A 21,202-nucleotide genomic window follows, 5' to 3' on the forward strand; every position below is an offset into this window, starting at 1 on the left:
ATTCAAGAAGTTCGCCAGTTGGCGGAAACTGTTTCTTGCATGAAACTTCCTGACAAATTAAAACTGTGTGCCAAGTCAGGTGCCAGATCTCAGTCTCGGCCTTGCATACAGTTTTAATTTCTAAAAAAAGTTTGAAAGCAGGCCTAAACTACTATGTGAAGTGAAAATTCGTTCTAGTTTCTTGCAACATATTGGAAGTACCTACCGAATTTATCTTCTCGTGGAAGTTCTCAAATTTACAGAGCTTGTGCGTTTTTAGTACAGTGCCAAAGTGTCATTTTTGAAAAGAAGAATGGCACAAAGGCAAATGGGCCGAAACAAATGTACCGTTGTGATCCCAAAACAGCTAAATGAGTTTACTAATCAATTTGTTTCACCAGAAACTTTAAATGATTTTTTAATGTTACTGTATACATAAATGCAATACATCTGTGATAAAACTAGTAAATACTGCTTGCAAAAATCGAAGAGTAGTTAAAGAGCAGTCTCTCGATGAGATACCACTCTGCATTTTTGTTTTCTGTTATCCAATACCTGATTACACAACAGACAAGAAGTGTCCAAAATTTACATAGGATATCCTCAAAGTTTTTAACCTAAATGAAGCCCTCTGATTTTATTTAATTGAATAGTATTTCATGGTAACATCGTATGTATTCCTCTAATATTTTTTCTGTTTTCTTTTTTTTTAATTTTTGAGTTTCGTCACGATTCTTATGCATTAATAATAATGCAACAACACTGGCGACTGCTCTGGTTTTTAAGAACAACTGCACTTCTGTAAAAAGTACTTCTGGCGAGTTCCTGAAATAAACTTATCCAAGTGACCTGCAGAAGTAAACTTGACTATGTTTCCGTTCAACACAGAAAGTGCTTACGAAAGTTTTTTTCAGCAGACGCAAGCCTTTTGTAAAACTTTGCATCCAGGGGCAGCATGATGTTAGCAGCACTTCAAGACAAATCAATTTCTTTCAAGTAATGGCAATTTTCTCCGCTTCTGGCAGCACTAGTGAAATCGTTAGTTACTGTAGTGAAACATTACATCCGCCTTTTGTGTTTCCACAAAAGCAGATTTGACATAATGGTCATAGGGATTACTGATTCCTTTTCTTGTGGTGAGACTCTCGTTTGCGTCCCAGTCAGCACCAGGATTTGTCTCTTCATGACTTCAAAATTAGAAAAATGAAAACAAGCAAGCCAAAATGCAAATCAAATTGGTCTACACAAAGCACGTAGTAGTGGCTACAGCGCAGCTGTTTGCTGCAGTTGCCACTGTTAGGTGTAGTCAGGCCTGGCCTCTACTGGTATTTTGACTTTTAGTGGCTTTTCTTGTCTGGTTTGAGAATATCAGAGAACAGATAAATAATAATAAGTAATGATAATAGTATGTATCAGTTTATACAAACTTTGCGCGCTTGACAATGGCTTTTGCGTAAGGCCTGTCCATTGTAAGTCTGACTGTGAGTGATTTTTCTGAAAATATATCTTTATCGGACTGCGTAGATTTAACAGTTCCAATGTGTTGTTCGTACTGAACCTTTGATATAATTTGTAACACAGAACCTTTAGCCTTGCCAAGATGCTGTTTAATTGGAACAATAGTTTGCAACATAAATGAAACACAAGATTAAATAATATCACTGTATTCACAAATTATTATGTTAAATTAAATTACATAGACACTAAAATGAATTCTGTTGCTGTGTGGAACTGTGAGTACACTTAGTGAGATGTAAATAATGGATTTCAGCTATCAGTCGTCCTTTTTGAATTTTATTGGGAGAGCTAGATTTCAGCTAGCCATTCTCAAGGCACTATCATTTTTGATCAATGCATGTAACGCCTGTTGGGCGGGCTTCATCCACAGTTCATACCTATATTTGTGTCACCAAACAAATATTCATTGGTATTCAATGAACTGTGGATGAAGCCCAACCAACAGGCATTACATGCATTGATAAAAAATGATAGTTCATTGAGAATGGCTAGTATCTAGCTGAAATCTAGATCTGCCAATAAATATTAAAAAGGACAACTGATAGCTGAAATCCATTATTTACAAGTCAATATAACAGTCTCTGTGTGCAACAGCCTTCTGAATGGAAGGTAATCTGATTTCGTGAGATTGTGTCTCAATAAAATATATTGCTGGCGGTGTGCCAAATAATTATCTGTAGTGATGGTAATGTACGCATCCTATCTGGACAGCCACAAGAACAAAAAAGGTGCCATATTCTCGGCAAGACAACTGAACTGCGTAATTATTCTAACGTTTCAGCGGTTGCATGCTATAATCGATACAACAGCTTATACTAATCAATATCTTAAATAATTCTTTATTTATATTCTGAACGTATATATACATTTTTGCAGTATATCCACGCCCATCCTGCAAATGTGCCTTTAAACTGCACTCTGAATTGCGAAGCGAAGGGACTCATCTGCAGGTGAGCAATTCACCCTAAAGCACATTCAGTTCAATATTTACATACATATTCAAATACAATTCATGGTATATAATATTTGAATGGGGCACGTGCGCCCAGAAGATTTCAATGTTGGTATTATAGCTGCCGCACATGCACAGTCACATGTATTTCAATGTGGTAGTACCTGTTAGTTGAACATATGACATGGTAATCACATTTTATATACAGTTCATATGTACATGTGTGCTAGACATCACTATGACATGTTATTCCAAGAAGATTTTACAAAAAATATGCACTAACATCTAAAACAGGTACAATATTCTTAAAACTATTACATATCTTAAAGCAAAATACATTTCATTATTGGTCATTGTCTCTCATGGAATGTATTGCATTTAAAATGCCATTCTGTTTCAGATTACCTTTCCTTGTACAACGTGTCATATTTGCAGTTCATATTCATAATACATAAAATAATAACGCAAAGGTAAGCATTGTTTTGGTAGTTTACATAATGTAAATGTTATTGCATACTGATGTCACCATTCTCAGATTTCACAATCGATGTGTGGGCATGTTCACTTGCTGTACTGTTTATTTTCACTGATAACTCTGTTCTTCCTAGGCCATGTGTCGCATGACTGAAGACCAGTGGATTTCCATTCCACAACATAAATTCCATGAAGGCATGGATGCAAGACTACAGATGGCAAACTGCTAGCATCGATGTCCAGGTGAGAGTGGCCATGCAAAATGCCTCCACCCATGGAGTTGTATTCAATGTTTTTGTGCATCGCAACCGTAGGTCCAGTGGTTTACCAGTTCCTTATTTTGCACAACTTCATCACAGTAAATGTCATTAGGTAAATGTTGTTGCACTCCACACACACAGTTCCATCGTGCTCACAGTTTATCGGGTGATGAACAAAGAATCTTTGTTAACAAGTTTGTACATAAGTATTTCATCGTGGTCTTTCTCATAGCGGTATATGAAGAATAGTTTTTAACAATTTTGCACACATACCTCATCGCAGTTACAGGCATTGCAATTTATGTGGAATGTCTTTAAAGCAGTCTCTTTTTGACATAAATCTCCTAGTTTTACACATTTTGATATGTGTTACAAATTCTGATCACATTTACGTATCAACATATTACATTTTGCTTTGCATCAATATAGATAATTACACATAAATATATTACATTTTGGCTTTATATGGAATACTAGTTTTTACATAATTTTTCAAACATTACAGATTTTTTAACCAAATTTTGCATTCACACAGTGATGTCACCTGAAATTGGAAAGATTGGACACAACATCTGGCTACATCAGCAAACAAGCCCAAGCGCACATATACTAATGGACAAATGTCTAAAACAATACACTAAAATCAAACTGACAGAATTCTCGAATTACAAGTATGTGTATATGGCCTTGGCCTCATATAAACATGTGTTATACAGTATAAAGCGCATCTAATCCATTCCTAGGCGATAGTGTTTGGTTGTCATGTGGTTTTGTGTATATGTCAATCAGTCATGAATAGTCCTTGACTGACATAACAGTTAGTCAACTATATTGTCTCAAAAATATTTCCATCGCACTTGCATAAATGTCATCACAACATTTCCATTAAAATCTAGGCTGATGTTGGTTATGTACGTTTGGCGAAGTCGAAATCTCTTCTTCCTTTTCTGCTGCTAGCTGGATCAGATGAAGTAAAATTTTTTATGCTACCTAATTTCCTTGCAGCAGTACTGAGAGGTATTTGTGATTTATAATTACACAGTTTACTTACTCATTACTTATAGATATACGTTTACTGCTTAGAATGAAAGACTCTTAAGTCTCAATGAGCATAAAGCTCAATGATTCTATTTGTTTTTGGGTTCTGCAACAGGTATGCACCAGGGTACAGTATGTTGACAAATATGTACAGCAGACGCCACTTCGCTTTGTGCTGCTTTAGTGCAGAAGATTTGTGGTGAGTAGGCAGTAGCACTTGCATGTCTACCTACAATTCCTGCTTTCCCTTAATTGTACTAGAGTAGTGTCTATTTCTTGCATTAGCATGCTGTGTCAGAATGGTTAATACTTCTCTTACCTTTTATCGTGCAACAGCTGCTGAAATGAAATCTTTGGCAATGGGTCACTCCACTCATTTTACTCTTTGCAGTCGCACATGAGCTCATTAGGTGTACAGGTTGTGTCATACATATATTCAGGTTGTTGTGAACTTGTTCAAATAGTGACAAATAACTTACCCACTTAGAATGCTTCTAGATATATATGTCCTCATGAATCTGTTCAGAAAAGGTAATGGAATAGATATAACCCTGATTACCCCAACATGCAAGGTAATTTTAATAACTGGAATAGATTAAACTGTTGTGGTGTATCACCTAACGTGAATATATACAATAACAGTGGTTATCATGGAAACTCAAATGGTCACATGAACACTGTGTCAAATAATAAAATTAGATAAGGGAAATCAACAATAGTTGAGATGGTTAATAGCAATGAGAGTATTCCAATGCCACCACCAGAAATTGCTAGCCCACCTGTTGCTGGATTTAGGTGAGTGCATTCAGCAACTAGTCATTATATGAGGCACAGTGAGGAACACGACTTGGGAGAGGAGTTGTGCTCCAAAGAGACAAGGAAGGACGAAGAGAAAGTAGCACAAGCAATAATATATGCAAATATAGGCAATATACCAACCCATGTGGTTCTGCATATGGTGTGCCTGCTAGCGTTTTGTCCAAGATTTTGTTTGGTGTGATAGGAAAGGTGATGCATGTATCCACCTTTCCAACGCAGAACTGCAAAATATTAACGGTTTTAGAAAACAAGACAGAAAATGTAAAGTTACAAGCATGCATTCTTACTACCTTAGATAATACTATGATCAAATGCAATTTTCTTGTGGTTGGGAAATTAATAGTAAATTATATTCTTGGAATGGACTTTTTCAGACAGTTTAAGGCAGACTACAACCTGGGTCGTGGTAAATGCTACTTGCAGGTTGATTGTTTTGTTTTGTTATAGGGCGCTAAAGCAATTAACGTCATATTTGGTCATGTCAGAACCTTAGAAAACTAAGACGAAAAAGGAGTTAAAAGCGACTATACTTTAACCCTAATCAACAGAAGGAAAGATGGCTAAAAACAAGGGCTTCCTCTTAAAGAAAGATCCACAAAATACACCATGGAGACAACAGAGGTCCTGGACTAAACATTAGATGTCCTTTGCCATATTGCTACGACGAATAAAAAGTAAAATGCGGTCAACAGCCCTCACGTCATTCTCTAAAATGGCCAATAACTCAGAGGTAAATGTACAGTAGAATGCAAGTGGTTAGAAAAAGGGCATTCGGTCAGGAAACAGTGAACCGTCAAAAGTTGATGACAGTGAGCACAAAGTAGTGGGGGATCACGGCTTAAGATATGGTGATTACTAAAAAGGTAGTGCCCAATATGTAGCCTAGCTAAAATAATCTCCTCTTGGAGGGAGGGCGAAACGAGGTTGGGGAAGCAGCTGGGAGAGGTTTAATTCCCTGGAGCTCGATGCAATGAAGGGAAGACCAGTGGTGACACCATCTGCTGACAGACAACAACACAGATATAATCAGAAGGAATGGAAGAACTTGTGGGCCAAGGTATGAGGATTGCAGCCTTTGGCATAGGCGTCAGCAGCCTCATTTCCCATCAGACTGACGTGACCAGGGACCCACATAAACATCACATTGGCTCCCTCAATAGAATCGGAGCAAATGACACAATTGAAAAGCCCATGTCGCTAGATGAACTGCGTGGCCTGATACAGGGCAAAGAGCTCTGCTTTATTTAGTGAGCGTGTCCAGAAGCCAATACCATAAATGGTCGGTGCCAATGATGAAGTCACACCTGATACCAAAGTCAGTTTGAACCATCAGTGTATACAAAGATACTATCGCTAAGTTCTGTGCAAAGATGGAGAAACTTACATCAACAGATGGAATCTGGAGTAATGTCCTTAGGAAGTGAATGAAGTCCAAGGTGAACACGAGCCACGGCATGAACCCAAGGTGGTGAAGGGTTCACACCCTTTGGGAAACTGGCAGATGGCTTGAAGATACGCTGCCAGAGCAATAGCCAAAAGCAAACTCCAGGAGGTAAGAGAGAAGAGCGATGCATCCTATACTGGCAATCAAAGGGGTCATCAAAGAAGGAGGGGTAGCGTGGGTGGCTAGGCATGGCAAGCAAACTGCCTGCATATCTGCTGAGGAGAGCATTACATCGGTCTGACAGTGTAGCTCGGCAGCTTCTGCATACCTACTCTCAATTGGGTTAGTGTAAAAGGTACCAGTGGCCAAATGGATGCTACGTTGGTGCATAGTACTGAGGCGGCATAGGAGGGACAGACATGCAGATGCATAAACGAAAGAAACTCAAATCCACTGAGATAGAAATTGAAGTTTCATGTGACATTGAGGAAGATTCATTACCTGGAGTGAGCATAAAATGATACTTGGATCCTTCTAATGCCCACCAGACTCATCTCCTATTGCTACCAAAAGTTTTAGAAAAAAAACCTCAGTTCACATCTACATCAGTTCACGGATCATACTGCAATCATGTTGCGAGCTGATGCTGTATGTGTGCCACTGCAACCTCCAACTCGGTCCCTTACTGTGTGTTAATGCAGTGAACATATGGTTCCAATAGAGTACGACTGGTCCCTGACGGTATCATGGGAGCAGGTTAAGCCTGCATATGTGTTCCCTACAGATATGCTCACTCAACAGCAAGAGAAGAGGGCTACCGTACTCCCGATTACGACCCCACCTGACAAGCAGGCAGAACACCGGCAGCTGAGCCACCTCCAATATTTCAAGCAGAACTGCAAACGATGACAGGAGGTCCACTGACATATGGAAGAGCAGCTTTTCAAGTATGACATAAGATGGCACACATTCCTTGGTTTCCACTATACCACGGGGAGGGGGGGGTGGAGGGGCTGTGTTGGAGACTCCATTTAAGGACAGCAAATGAAATGTTGATTATTCTTTAGCCAAACAGCTGAGTTGTTTGTTCTCATTCATTCATTGTTTTTTAGTTTCTTGGCAGATCAGTTTATCGACCGCCAATTTAGTTTTCGCTCATGGAGAAGAGAGATAAAATTAATTACTATTCAGCATTCGATAGTCTTTTGATCTATAACATTAATTATGAGTTACATCTACGGCCCTGTCCACATGCAACGATGTGTCCTGGCAAGTATCTGTGCACATCACATTGGTGCAGGCAGATCTTTGCGTGTGAATTTGCACAGATAAGATGTGTGAGCAAACTATGAAGTTGGAAATTTGAGCGAATCTGAGGGTTGAAATAACATCTATACAGAGAAGTTGGAGCGTGTGGACAGGAGAACGACGTATATGTGACACTAAAACTTGTTTGAGTCAGATTATGCTTATCCATTATGGATATTTTAGAACCGTGACTGTATATTGAATGTAAATAAGTTATATACAACTGCAACAAGTCACTTTTTTGAATAATAATGCTTTATTCCATAAACCGGTTTTCAAATCTTTTCAGGTTCATCTTCAGATGGTTTCGGGAGGATCCAGGAAGTTACATCATTACTGGTAGTAGCATAATGCTGGGTGCTGGTTTGTGACAGTATAGACGGCTTTTTTCGGATCTGTCTGCCTCCATTTTGATGTCCAGAACACTTTCACACCAACTATATTAGTTTACACATTACCAGCATCCAGCATGCGCTTCACAACTGTTGCTTGTAACAAAGATCTTTGTTACAACAACACAAAGATCTTTGTTACAAGCAACAGTTGTAAAGCGCATGCTGGATGCTGGTAAAGTGTAAACTAATATAGTTGGTGTGAAAGTGTTCTGGACATCAAAATGGAGGCAGACAGATCCGAAAAAAGCCGTCTATACAGTCACAAACCAGCACCCAGCATTATGCTACTACCAGTAATGGTGTAACTTCCCGGATCCTCCCGAAACCATCTGAAGATGAACCTGAAAAGGTTTGAAAACAGGTTTATGGAATAAAGCATTATTATTCAAAAAAGTGACTGGTTGCAGTTGTGTATAACTTATTTACATTGTTTGAGTCAGCTGTTTGTTCAGTAAGGTGTTCTCGTCTGTGTGTGCATAATACATTTTAAAATGGCATATACATGTGAGTGTACCCAGGGGATTGCTAGTATACTTTCTGTCAGTACTGTCGTACACCATAATTTGAGTTATGAGAGCGTAGCAAAAAAAAGTGATAATGGAAGATCTTGGAAGAGCGCCTTCAGGGACATGGCTATTATTACACTTATTTTACACCCTAATGTAGTAAGTGTTTAACTACAAGAATTGTTTTACAGATGAAGTATTGAATTCACTACCACAATACTGCAAGTAAGTCTTTCCAGATACATGGGACGGCATTTTATATTCTGATACAAAAGTTGCTGGTAGAAGTTAGGGAACTGGAAACCTCGGCTTAGAAACAAACTTAACTATATCTCATTGGCCATGTATATAACTCCTAAGAATATACTGTGTCTCACCTGTAAAAATATTGTCTGTAACTTGGCAGAATTGAGGTACAGTACTTTACTTGCTTCCTTGAAATCATCCTTTAGGACAGCGTAAATAGCTTCACGTGTTGCAGGTATGATTACATTCAATGCTTTTTTTCGGAACTGCACTGCAGTAAGAAATTCTAGACACTTTTAACTTCTATTGCCAGTGACCTCAGCGGCACCGTCTGCCATGTTACGAAATTTCTCTCCGCATACAAGTTTCATATACTTGGAGTAACGAATGTCAAAATATGATTACACTTTTCTAAATCCACACGCATATAACTACGACAGTCGTCTAGTTCTTTCTACAACTCATGAAGTAAATTTACGTGCGATAACGCCTTCAGTTAAGGAGCCACTGTGTTGATCTGTCTTTCTGTTTCTGGCTTTTTGTTTGCAGTTTTTAGCAACACAGTTTGCAAACGCAGACCATAATGAAATGTATTCCATTTCTGAATAAATGAAATAGACCTTGAGGTTACGACAGTGTGCTGGCTTGCCATTGAAATTTCTGTTCTGCACCGACAGATGGTGGACGAGCAGTAGATCGGAACTTACGTCGTGTGTACATACTAGTTTTACTGCGATCATGCATCCACAGAATTATGCGGAGATATGTGCGCAGGCAAGATCGTCGCGTCATTACCTGCTTCTAGTATCGCAGGCTGTATAACCTTTGGGCAGAGACATTCTGTAAAGTCCAAATAGAAGAAAAATTGTTGCGACAAAGTTTTATCTCTCCGAATGCCGGATTTGGAGTGTGGGAGAGTGGGGAGTGGGAGGTATGAACAACAAAGCAATGGATATTCCAAACAGTTTACCAGATACTCAGCAGAGTGATGGAATTAATTATAGTCAAGATATTGTTGATAATAATAGCTGGGGTAGACTGTATGCCACAAGAAAGCAGTTTACCACTATTGGTAAGGGTAACATTTCGTTTTCAGTGTCTTTGTCACTTTAAATTTGTTTTGTTTCTATAATCTTATTGACGTAGGATAACTTTTTTTCATGTCTTTCCTTAAGTTTTTAAAACTGAGTGCTATATGCAGATATCTTATGTTTGCTTTTAACTTTGTTATTGTGCAAAGGCATGTTAGTATATTTATTGTAAAAACAGTGTGTGGGTGTAGTAGTCGTACACAACAAGATTGTTAAATAGTTGACAGAAAATGTATAGTGGAAAATATGAAGGCATTCATTTTTTAGTGGTCGCGTTTGGCTTTTTATTCAGAATGTTCGTACGTATATTTCTTCATCGGGATCTTGCATTCTTGTTTATGTGTCGAAATGTATAGCACGTTAGATTTTTCTTGAAACGTGTTTAACTCTCTAGACCTAGGTTAAATGCCATACATAGCTTCCAAGCTTTTTCGCTAGAACGACCCTCAAGTGTTTCATGGCTTGAAAAGATCCAGCTCCATCCCACTTACGGCATGGTTGCTCAAGTCATCTAATTACACTTCTTCCAGTGAATCTCATGGTGCATTTGTCCAAGGTGTTATTTGGTTTCTTTCAAGTTTTGTTTAACTATTCATGTCTACATTGTGGTTTGGCATTCAAATGCATTAGTGCATTGATTGTGATTAGTCTGATCTACAGCATAGTCCAAGGTTGGAAAGTGATAATTTGGTTTTTGAGAGTTGCCAAAGACAGTTAATGTGAATGCAAAATAAACGTTGTTCTAACAGATTGCCCTGTAATGTAGTGTAGTGTGACCCATGTTCTGCAGGATAAATTCAGAAAAGCTAAATTAGAACAAGTTCAAGTCTTACAGTATATCAATACATGTTGTGTACATATACATAGACCTAAATTTTGAAAGGTGCAGAGAGGCTCCACTACGTAATCTTCTTCTCATGGCATTACAAGCCTGCTTAGATCTTAGCCTCCTCAACAGGTTTCCTTCATTCTCCACTCCCCAGCACAATTCTCCATTATCCTCTACTCTAAGTCATTTTATATCTTCTTGAATATAGTATATCCATTCCTTTTGAGGCCTTCCTGTCTGTTTTCTTGTTCTTCCAGTGTCCATCCTAGAGACAAGTCCAAGCGAAGCTATTCCCTACTTTTTAGGAATCTTACAGTGTCGCACCTCATATGGGATGGCCCAGATTAGTGTTCAGTCAAACCATTGCTATTCTGAATTGCCCCATAGATATTTTGCAGAACTTTACCTTCAAATATTCTGAGCTACTGTTCATAGGTACTCCTTAGTGCACATTTTTCACATGCGCAGGCTACAGTTGGACTTATCGTGACTTTGTAAATTTGCAGTTGCAGCTGTCTGTTTAATTACCTAAAGTCCCACAATCTCTTATGTGTTAAACATGTGAGAGTGTCTGTTATCCCTTACAGTGTGCAGTTTTATTTCAGTTGACGTGGAATTTGTCGTATTAATATTAGATCCTAGGTAGTCAAAATTATGCACATGTTCTAAATTGAAACCTGCTGCTGATAGTTAATCAAAGTTATCTTTCTTCCCGGTGAAAATCAAGTACTTAGCCTTCATTTTATTAAAAGCAGGCCTCTAAGTATTGCTGTTCTTTTTTTTCCAGTTCACCCATTGTTCTCTGTAGTGAAACTCTTCTTCTACTAATTATTGCTACATTGTCAGCACATGCACATAGGTTTACATTGTGCCCATGTAACCAGATATTTCAAGCTTTTGAATTTCTACACAAAGAGTTGCATTAAAGAGCGTTGTGTGGAGGGTGTCCCTTTGTCTGTCTACTTTACGAATTCTAAACCATTTACTGAGTTCTCCATCCACTCACACTGCAGCCTTGGAACCAGCCAATGTTGCTTACATTGGTGAAGCATACTTAGTCCACTCTTCCTGGATTCTTTCCTGATTTCAAATAAAATTGATAAGTTTGTGGATTCACTTACTGAGACCAGTTCCTCCATTTTTAACAGTTCTGCAGTTATCCCATTGAGTCCTGGTGCGTTGTAGTTTTTTAAGACTGTGCGCTACCTTCCACACTTCCTGTGTTGGGGTTTCATCTGGGTCATTCCACATCAAGGGGACCAGGGGTCCCCACTCGACCATCTCCAAATCTGATGAAATTAGGTGTGGGGTTCTGTATGGTATTTGGTGGCTACATAACAAATTTCAGTTTAGTATCGTCAGTGGTTGAATTCTCAAGGGATTTTAAAGAGAGGCAGCTCACCTCCGCATCATGTACGGAGGTGCAAATGTGCCAACTTTGACAGGCTTTTCTAAAAGTTCTATCAAACATTTGGTCATTTGCTTTAATATACACAGACAATTTTTTATGTTGAATCCCACCATGGCAAAAATTAAGGATTTAGCCTTATAGATACAAGCCTCTAAAAGTGGCTAAAAAATTCGTCGCTCTATTCTGAGAGCCGTGGTTTGACCGATCACTGCTACATTTCATATGAATCAATCACACCAATATTTCAGCGGGTTATTCGTATCTATGATGTCTGTATATCGACCAGATTTAATTAACATTGGATGCCCAGATTGAAAGATATGCATCAGCAAAGTTGGCCAAAATTTTCTAATTGCAAATTTTAGGGTATTTTTGGGGGGCAGTATCTCAACTACATCTTCTTCAATCCTCTTTTTTTTGCTATAGCTGGTAAAGGTATGCTTTAAGCTTTCAAAGAAATGTTGTTTAATTTCTGGATTTTCAGTTTAATGAGTAAGAACACATTTCAAAAGTTATTATCTTAGCACTCCCAGAAGATTGAAAAGTCGTATATTTTGCTCATTAAGTCCCATAATTAATTATTTTTATTCGAGTGTATAAGTCAGTTTCAAACATTAATTTAGCACGACATATAAACAAGTATAGTACAAATTACAGCAAATTAGCAGAACAAAAATACTAAGAGACGGTTAAGCAGTTCTACAATTTTTTCAATGACAGAATGTGGATAACTGTATTGTCATCCTAGTGATGAAGATATGTTGCTAAGGAATCCAGCAGGTATCTTTAGCACTCAGCTAGTGGAAGGAATGAACATGTCCTTGTGGGTGCGTAAAGCTGATGGGGAAGTGAAACTTCATATGTTCTAGTCCACCAAAAATTGCCATACATAACAAGTAACATACTGTCCTGTAAACTTCGAACTGAGACTGCTGGAATTTCTTCATGTGCTTCGAAGGCATTAACTGTGAATGCTGTAGCATCATTAAAAACTCTGCTTACTCTGAGCTGATTACAATTAATTGATTTTCTCTTGTTCCAGATACTGTATATCCCATGGTAAACCTTGTTTCTTGATCTGGGTGGATTTTTTCAATTTCATCTTTTGGTTCATAAAAAAGCTTTACACCTGGAATATATCATATGGAGTCAGTATTTGGTTATCTAAGGCCCTCTGCAGAATAGCGCAGGCACAAGTCCTTTTGCTGTTCCCCCAATTCCGTCACAAGGCAATTTACCATGGCTTGTTTTAAAAAAATTCCATTTGGCAGTAATACCAAAATCCTTTTCGTGCAGGCATAAATTGATGAAATTTTTGAAATTCTTATATTGAACAGCTAAAGCATCACTAAAGTAATTACTGTTCTTAATGTTTTCAGTCTTTGTCTTTAAATATGCTATCAACTTTATTTGAAAGGTGTGGACAACAGTGGTATTGTGACAGAACAGTCACTGACCATATGAATGCTAATACTCTGACATTCTTTGCCATCAAAATAGACATCAGATGGATGAAATGTGGCCTGACTAGTCTCCCAGTGGAATCCTTGCACTCTATCCTAAACAACAAATGAATATTTCTCAGCAAAATCTATCAATATAGTTAATTCATTTTCTGCAAGATTTCTTTTTAGCTGCTGTGTTCTGACACAGTGATGGCTTCTTAAACTGGTAATTTTCAAAATCAATACCTCCATGAAATCTTCAACAGTTCTCTGGCAAGTCTCCAATGTGTGTTTGCCAAAATGGACCCATTGCTTGTATTACATTGTTTCTTCAGGGTCATAGTCTTTAAAAGAGTCTTCAAGAAAAGCCTCTAGTCACATTTTTCATGAACATTCCTCACAATGTTGCTGCATACAAAATTTTTGATTACAAACTGCATACAGTTTTTCTCATCAATTTTTTGTAGTCTTCTTAACTTGACATTTTGATGAATTGCCCATAACATACTGAATGTGATCCAGAAGCACCAGCTGTACTACACCATTTTGGCCTGAGCTCACAAAATTTTGAGAAGCTTAGTTCATTTCCATATTGCTTACAATAAGCAATGAACATTTCTTGAAGGTTACAGAGGAGCAGGCATTTCTCTCCTTGTGAGTACTTCCACATTTATTCTTACTGCAACACAGTCCTTTTTCCCTGGGCATAAACGAGAAAACTCCTCATCTTTGGAGTAAGTGAGGACATTTTGTTTTATTTCACCAATGAGCTTTTTCCTCTTTTCGGTTTGCAGGTGTTGCCAAAATCCCGTCTTCCATCTTTAGTTTCCAAGCCTTCTTCACCGTTTTAGTTGAAGCAGCAAATTATTTAGCGATTTTTTTCAGTAGTGCAGCTGTTTGGGGCCAGGGTCAAAATTTGAAATTTGCTGTTATTGCTTGAAGTCTGAAGTATAATCTTAAGTGAAGCAATTAAGATGTCGGGTCAATGGAAGCGTTAGATTCCACCTGTCGGCTTTGACCCATGACGTCACGGAGTTTAGTTTGTGAGTGTGGCGTGTTTATAGGTGTCATTTTGATGCGGTCGATGGTGCTCTCTGGTGGTGTGTTTATGGGTTGCATGTTATGTGGTGTATTGGGTTTAGTTGCGTGTTAGTCCTTGATGTGTTCGGTATTGCTGTTGACTGTGGGTTTACAGGAATGGTTTTCAGTGAGTTAACAATTTAGTTTTTGTTGTAATTTTGTAGTGTTGTTTCCTGTTCGTCGTTTGTGAATTAAAAATTAAATTACTTTGTCTATACCTTTGTTAGGTATGGATATGACTGACAAATTGAACAGTATGCGTTTGTGTGCACTACAAATGGGGAACAGTGCTTTGTCCCACATAAAGTTTCTCCAGCTTTTTGGGCTGTTGGCCGAAGGGGTGAAGTGCCTCTGTCTGTCAGGAGGAAATAAGATTGACGAAAATTCCAGTGTCTCGGACCAGGGACGGCTACATGTGGAGGAGTATATTAAGTACAGGGGTAAGTTGGGTGGGCCTAGGGTGGTGGTGGAGGTTGATTAATCGCAGTTTGGGAGGAAGTAGTATGGAAGGGGTAAGTCTTTCGTTTGTGTATGGGTGTGGGGGGTGTTGTTTCAGGGGGTGGTTTTACAGAATGTGTATTTAGGGTTTTCGAGGGGCAGACATAAAGGGAATTAGTGGGATTAATTGAAAATTTCACAGAAGATGGGAGTACCATAGTTTGATGTGTTTTCATCTTATAGGGGGTTGGGTGAGCAGGGGTACATTCATTTAGTAGTTAATCATAGTGTTGAGTTGTAAAAATTGAGACCGAGGCCTGTACTAGTACCATAGAGGGGTTTTGGGGTGCCATTACGTCAGTTATTGGGAAGAGGCGCTCTTCTAACCTTCAGTCTCATTTAGAAGAGCGTCCCTGAGGGCAACCTTTTTTTTTTTAGGACAGTTAGTAGGATGTATAGGCCGAACGTTGTTGGTTAGGGAGGTGCCGTGTGGGGAGGGGGCTGTGTCTTGGGGGGGGGGGGGGGGTTAGTTGGTGGCAAGGATTTTTGGAGATGGGTGGTGGTGGTTGCTTTGTGATTTTGTTGTGGAGGATTTCTTTTGTTGCAGTTGTTGTTGAGTTGTAGTGTGGGATTGAGATTTTTTTTTGGTTTTTATTTGTTTATCGGTCTTTGATTTTGGGGGAGGCTGGGGGCGGGGTGAGTTGCGGGTGGGTTGGGAAATTTTTGTTTGATGTGGTTTTTTTTTGGTGTGTGTGTGTGTGTGTGTGTGTGTGTGTGTGTGTGTGTGTGTCTCCTAGAGTGCAACACTGGAACTTTTTTGTGGTAAGTTGTTTTTCTTTGAGGTGTTTTTTTTCTTTTTTGTCTGTTTAGATGGTTGGTGGGGTATTTGTGAGTTGTTTGGTTTGTGGTATTGGTGATTTGGTATCGTGAGTTGCTGTTGACCTATTTAGGTCAAGGGAAGTGTTAGATTCCAATTTGATTTTTCTAGGGTTTTTTTGTGGTAGCAGTAATTGTTGCGGTGGTGAAAGTTTTGGAGTTATATAATGTGCTATCTATAGTTGCTGTTGAGCTATATAGGTCATGGGAAGTGACCGATTCCATGGGAAATTGTGTGTAGTGGAATTTGGGAAGGTTGTGGGGTCATTTTATTTTGTCATTTTGTGGCATTTAGTACAGTGGTGTGTGTTTATATTTAGCTTGTCCCCACCAAAAAACCCCCAATTTCCCATGCTTGTCCCGTTAGTTTCATTATATCTTTGGAGGAAGATGTCTGTGATGGTTTTACGATCTATTTTCCTGTTTGTTTTCATGTTTACGTAATGACGTCATAGGCGCGATATGGGAGTAGTTGTGAATGGTCGTTTCTGCCATATTAGTGACGTCATGGGTCAAAGTAGACGGGTGGAATCGTATGCTTCTGTATTCCAAGATGTCCATACCTTTACATTTATGGCACTCTTCCATTTGTATCTGAACAATAACTACTTTCAAATAACTTCCGGGAATTCAGCCAGGTAACACTTTCAGCGACCGCCGATATTTCGGCGGGAGAACACCCCGCCATTTTCAAGGCAAACTGCAACGGACAGGCGGCGTGCATGCAAATTTAATACCTCGGTTCTGCGACAGAAGCAGGAAAGATAACACACACACACACTGAACACTAGTGCCACCAAAGATGACCAAAGTCAGAGCTATCGATAGTGAGACTATGAATTCACAGGTGAGGCAGCATTGACTCTGTTCCTCTGTTTTTTGACAAGGGAGAGAGCCGGATTCCAAACAGAGTTTAAACAGAAACCTCCATCCCTGTTAACGAGGTTGCTCGCTAGTTTAATCTCAACTGCCTCCTTAATGACACTGTCCCAATAGCTGGACGTGCATGCCAATATCTCGGTGTTATTATATAACATGGGGTGACCAGTATCCAAGCAATGTTCGGCAATAGCAGATCTATTTGGCTGCTGTAATCGTGTGTGCCGTTTATGCTCAGTACATCTGTCCTCCACGGTCCTGATAGTTTGACCAATATATGCCATACCGCAGCTACAGGGAATACGATACACACCTGCCTTACGCAATCCAAGATCATCCTTAACGGAACTCAAAAGTGCTCTAATTTTAGATGGAGGTCGGAAAACACATTTCACATCGTATTTCCGTAAAATACGACCGATCTTATTGGACGTGTTTCCTACGTAAGGCAAAAAGGCAGTAGACTTAGGTGTTGACTCAGAATTATCATCAATCACCCGATGTACAGTTGGTCGATAGCGCAACGCACGTTCAGTCTGTCTATCACTATAACCATTTTGACGAAATGTAACTTCAAGATGAGACAGCTCAGCTGGCAAAGTCTCAGCGTCAGAAACGACATGTGCCCTGTGTACCAAGGTACGAAGTACCCCTTCACGCTGAGCCGAATGGTGACAACTATTAGCTTGTAAGTACAAATCGGTGTGAGTACGTTTCCTGTAGACTGCATGTCCCAATGATCCATCATCCTTCCTCCTAACCAACACGTCGAGAAAGGGAAGGCAACCATCCTCTTCCACCTCCATTGTAAAACGAATGTTCGGGTGGATCGAGTTCAGATGTTCTAGAAAGACATTCAAATTCTCCCTACCGTGAGGCCAAACAACGAAGGTATCGTCAACGTATCTAAAGAAACAGGCGGGTTTTAAAGGCGCCGACTCCAATGCACGTTCCTCGAAGTCTTCCATAAATAAATTTGCGATCACAGGAGACAACGGACTACCCATCACAACTCCATCTGTCTGCTCGTAATACTGGTCATTAAATAAAAAGTAAGTGGATGTCAACACATGCCTAAAGAGATTAGTTAAATCAGTACCAAACCTGGCTTCAATTAACCGCAACGAATCAGACAGAGGAACACGAGTGAAGAGAGAGACCACATCGAAACTCACTAAAATATCAGAGTCATTCAGCCTCAGTCCCTCCAAATGACGTAAAAAATCAGCTGAGTTCCTGATATGATGTTCACACTGTCCTACTTGTGGACTCAACAGAGAAGCAAGATGCTTGGATACACGATATGTCGGAGCGCCGATGTTACTCACTATAGGACGGAAAGGAACCCCTTCCTTATGAACCTTTGGAAGGCCATATAACCTAGGGGGAACGGCACTATAGGTGTTAAGCCTCTTGATTGTGTCCTGCGAAAAACCACTTTTCTTCAGGAGGCTGTTGGTCTTTCTCTCAACACTTTTCGTGGGGTCAGCATCGATTCTGCGATACGCTGAATCAGATAGTAAACGTTGCATCTTTTGTACATAATCAGGTTTATTTAAAACAACGGTGGCATTGCCCTTGTCAGCAGGTAAAATAACAATACTGGGATCAACTTTGAGAGAGCGTAAAGCAGCCCTCTCTGCTGCTGTTACATTACTCTTGGGAGGACGAGCCCTAGTCAAAACACGGCATGCCTCCCTCCTAACTTCCTCTGCAGCGTCAGGAGGTAGTTTGCAAACTGCCTGTTCAATTGAACTAATAAAATCAACTACCGGCAAATTCTTCGGAGTGGGTGCAAAATTTAAACCCTTCCCTAGCACGGATAAGGTTGCGTCGTCAAAAGATTTCTCTGTGAGATTTATCACAGAACGTCGAGATATAACATCCGACTCCGCGCGATGAAAACGTTCAAACTTTGCCAAATGCCGGGCAGTAACGGAGTTGTACTCCCAGTCAGCTTGGGTCCATGAGGCACCGTCCAACCAATCCCAAGTGAAATCAGACACTTCAGATGCAACCATTAAATGAAAACGATACAATTCTTTGGAAACAGAATCCAAACGTCGACGAGTAAAACGAATCCTTTCGCGAACAAGAGCCAAGCCAGCACGTTGCTTGATACGATTGGCGGCAGGTGAATTAATATGGTGCACAACCTTAGCAAATGTTGGGACATGATTTTCATCACGACACCTCAATAAAAACGACAAAGCACATTGCAGTCTAACTCGACAGCTACGAAGTTTATCCAACTTACGTAAACACCGATACATTTCCTCCCCGTAGAGGTAAACAATGTGAGACCTGAGTTTCTCCTGGCGTATACAACTTTCAAATAACTTCCGGGAATTCAGCCAGGGATGGAGGTTTCTGTTTAAACTCTGTTTGGAATCCGGCTCTCTCCCTTGTCAAAAAACAGAGGAACAGAGTCAATGCTGCCTCACCTGTGAATTCATAGTCTCACTATCGATAGCTCTGACTTTGGTCATCTTTGGTGGCACTAGTGTTCAGTGTGTGTGTTATCTTTCCTGCTTCTGTCGCAGAACCGAGGTATTAAATTTGCATGCACGCCGCCTGTCCGTTGCAGTTTGCCTTGAAAATGGCGGGGTGTTCTCCCGCCGAAATATCGGCGGTCGCTGAAAGTGTTACCTGGCTGAATTCCCGGAAGTTATTTGAAAGTTGTATACGCCAGGAGAAACTCAGGAATAACTACTTGGCTCACACCAGAAACTGTGGCAATTACCTTAGTAATGCTGCCTTGGGCTTTCAGACATTTGCACTTTATGTATCCCATTGAATCGCTTTCGCTGATCCGTTGAACCTTTAGTAGTGATTCTCCAAGTGATGATAATGAAGTATTATCAGTAAAACAGGCATCGACAACACCCATGTCTTCAGTGGATGATGATTTTTGCTTATCCTGGCAGGAAGATTCTTTTTGGGCATATCATGTCGACACTCGGTACAAATTTTCTGATCAGGTTTAGAAACTTCATTAGTCAGTAACTTCAACCTATCAGACATTGGAGTGTTTACTGGTGTTCAAGCCTTCTTGGTTATACGTTTTTCGTTACCAAATCAGTTGCAGAAATTCTGCAGGAATTGAAATTTTGTCATCAACAACATTCTGGTATGAAAACATTTGGGTATCTTCAGTAAAACCTAGCCCAGACCTACACTGAATGAGCTCCTTGTCAGTTGGTGACATTTCCTTAACTGAGTGTAGTTCCCTCTTGCCGTGATAAAATGCTGATGACTTCAGACAATATTCAGGCTTGCTTTTATATAAAATGTACAAATTAGGCTATCAAAACATCGTTTTATTGCTTACTTTGAGCTACAACAAATATTACTGACTATTCAAAGACTCAGTACTCAACACTAAGGTTGTGCAGTGTCAACATCAAAGATTACACCACAGGAACATCCTATACTATTAAAAGACACTACAATTACACATTTTTTTTATTTACAACTTCATATTGTTTTAATTTTTGTATTTATCAGTAATCCATGTTACCTACTTTTGATAGGTGTTCTTACTCAATAATATGCAAGATCCAGAAATTAAATGATATAGCTCTTGAAAGCTTAAAGGATGCTCTATCCAGCTGTGGCAAGAAAAAAAGGATTGAAGAAGACACAGTTGTGATATTGCCCCCAAAAATACCGTAAAATTTGCAAGTAGAAAATTTTGGCCAATTTTGCAGGTGCAAATCTTTTAACCTGGGCATCCAGAACTAATTAAATTTGATTGATATATAGACATCATATGTAGGAATAGCTACATACATCTGAAGTTTTGGCATGATTGGCTCATTCCTAAAGTAGCAGTGGTCGGTCAAACCATGGCTCTCAGAATAGTGCGACAAACTTTTTAGCCTCTTTAGAGGCTTGTATCATTATTTGGGTATGGCTAAATCCCTAATTTTTGCCAAGGTGTGATTCAGCATAAAAAGTTGTCTATGTATATTAAAGCAAATGACCAAATGTTTGCTAGAACATTTAAAAAAACCTAGCAAAATTGGCACATTTCATCTTTGTACATGATACTGAGGTGAGTAGCCTCTCTTTAAAATCCTGTAAGAATTCAACTACTGAAGATATTAGGATGAAATTTGGTATATAACCATCAAAGACCATGCTGAATCTTCACACCAAATTTCATTAGATTTGGAGATGGTTGAATGGGAACACTTTTCAATATTGGTCCCTTTGCTGTGGAATGACCCTTCCCTCTCTGGATCTGCAGTGTAATACAGTGGCTGCTCACT

General features: G+C 39.4%; 1 protein-coding gene across 2 annotated transcripts in view; it reads left to right on the plus strand.

Annotated features, from left to right (window-relative positions):
• Positions 1-9,740: 9,740 nt before the first annotated feature.
• LOC126202977 (ovarian-specific serine/threonine-protein kinase Lok-like) overlaps positions 9,741-21,202 on the plus strand; it is a 202,340-nt gene continuing 190,878 nt past the window's right edge. Inside the window, exon 1 of one of the 2 annotated variants that reach the window (XM_049937143.1) lies at positions 9,741-9,951. In XM_049937143.1, the coding sequence (XP_049793100.1) occupies positions 9,813-9,951 (139 nt within the window). In that variant the 5' untranslated portion in view covers positions 9,741-9,812. The remainder of the gene's footprint in view (positions 9,952-21,202) is intronic. The other variant, XM_049937132.1, reaches the window with a different exon arrangement.

Source organism: Schistocerca nitens, chromosome 1, assembly GCF_023898315.1.
Source record: "Schistocerca nitens isolate TAMUIC-IGC-003100 chromosome 1, iqSchNite1.1, whole genome shotgun sequence".
In the NCBI taxonomy this organism is placed as follows: Eukaryota; Metazoa; Arthropoda; class Insecta; order Orthoptera; family Acrididae; genus Schistocerca; species Schistocerca nitens.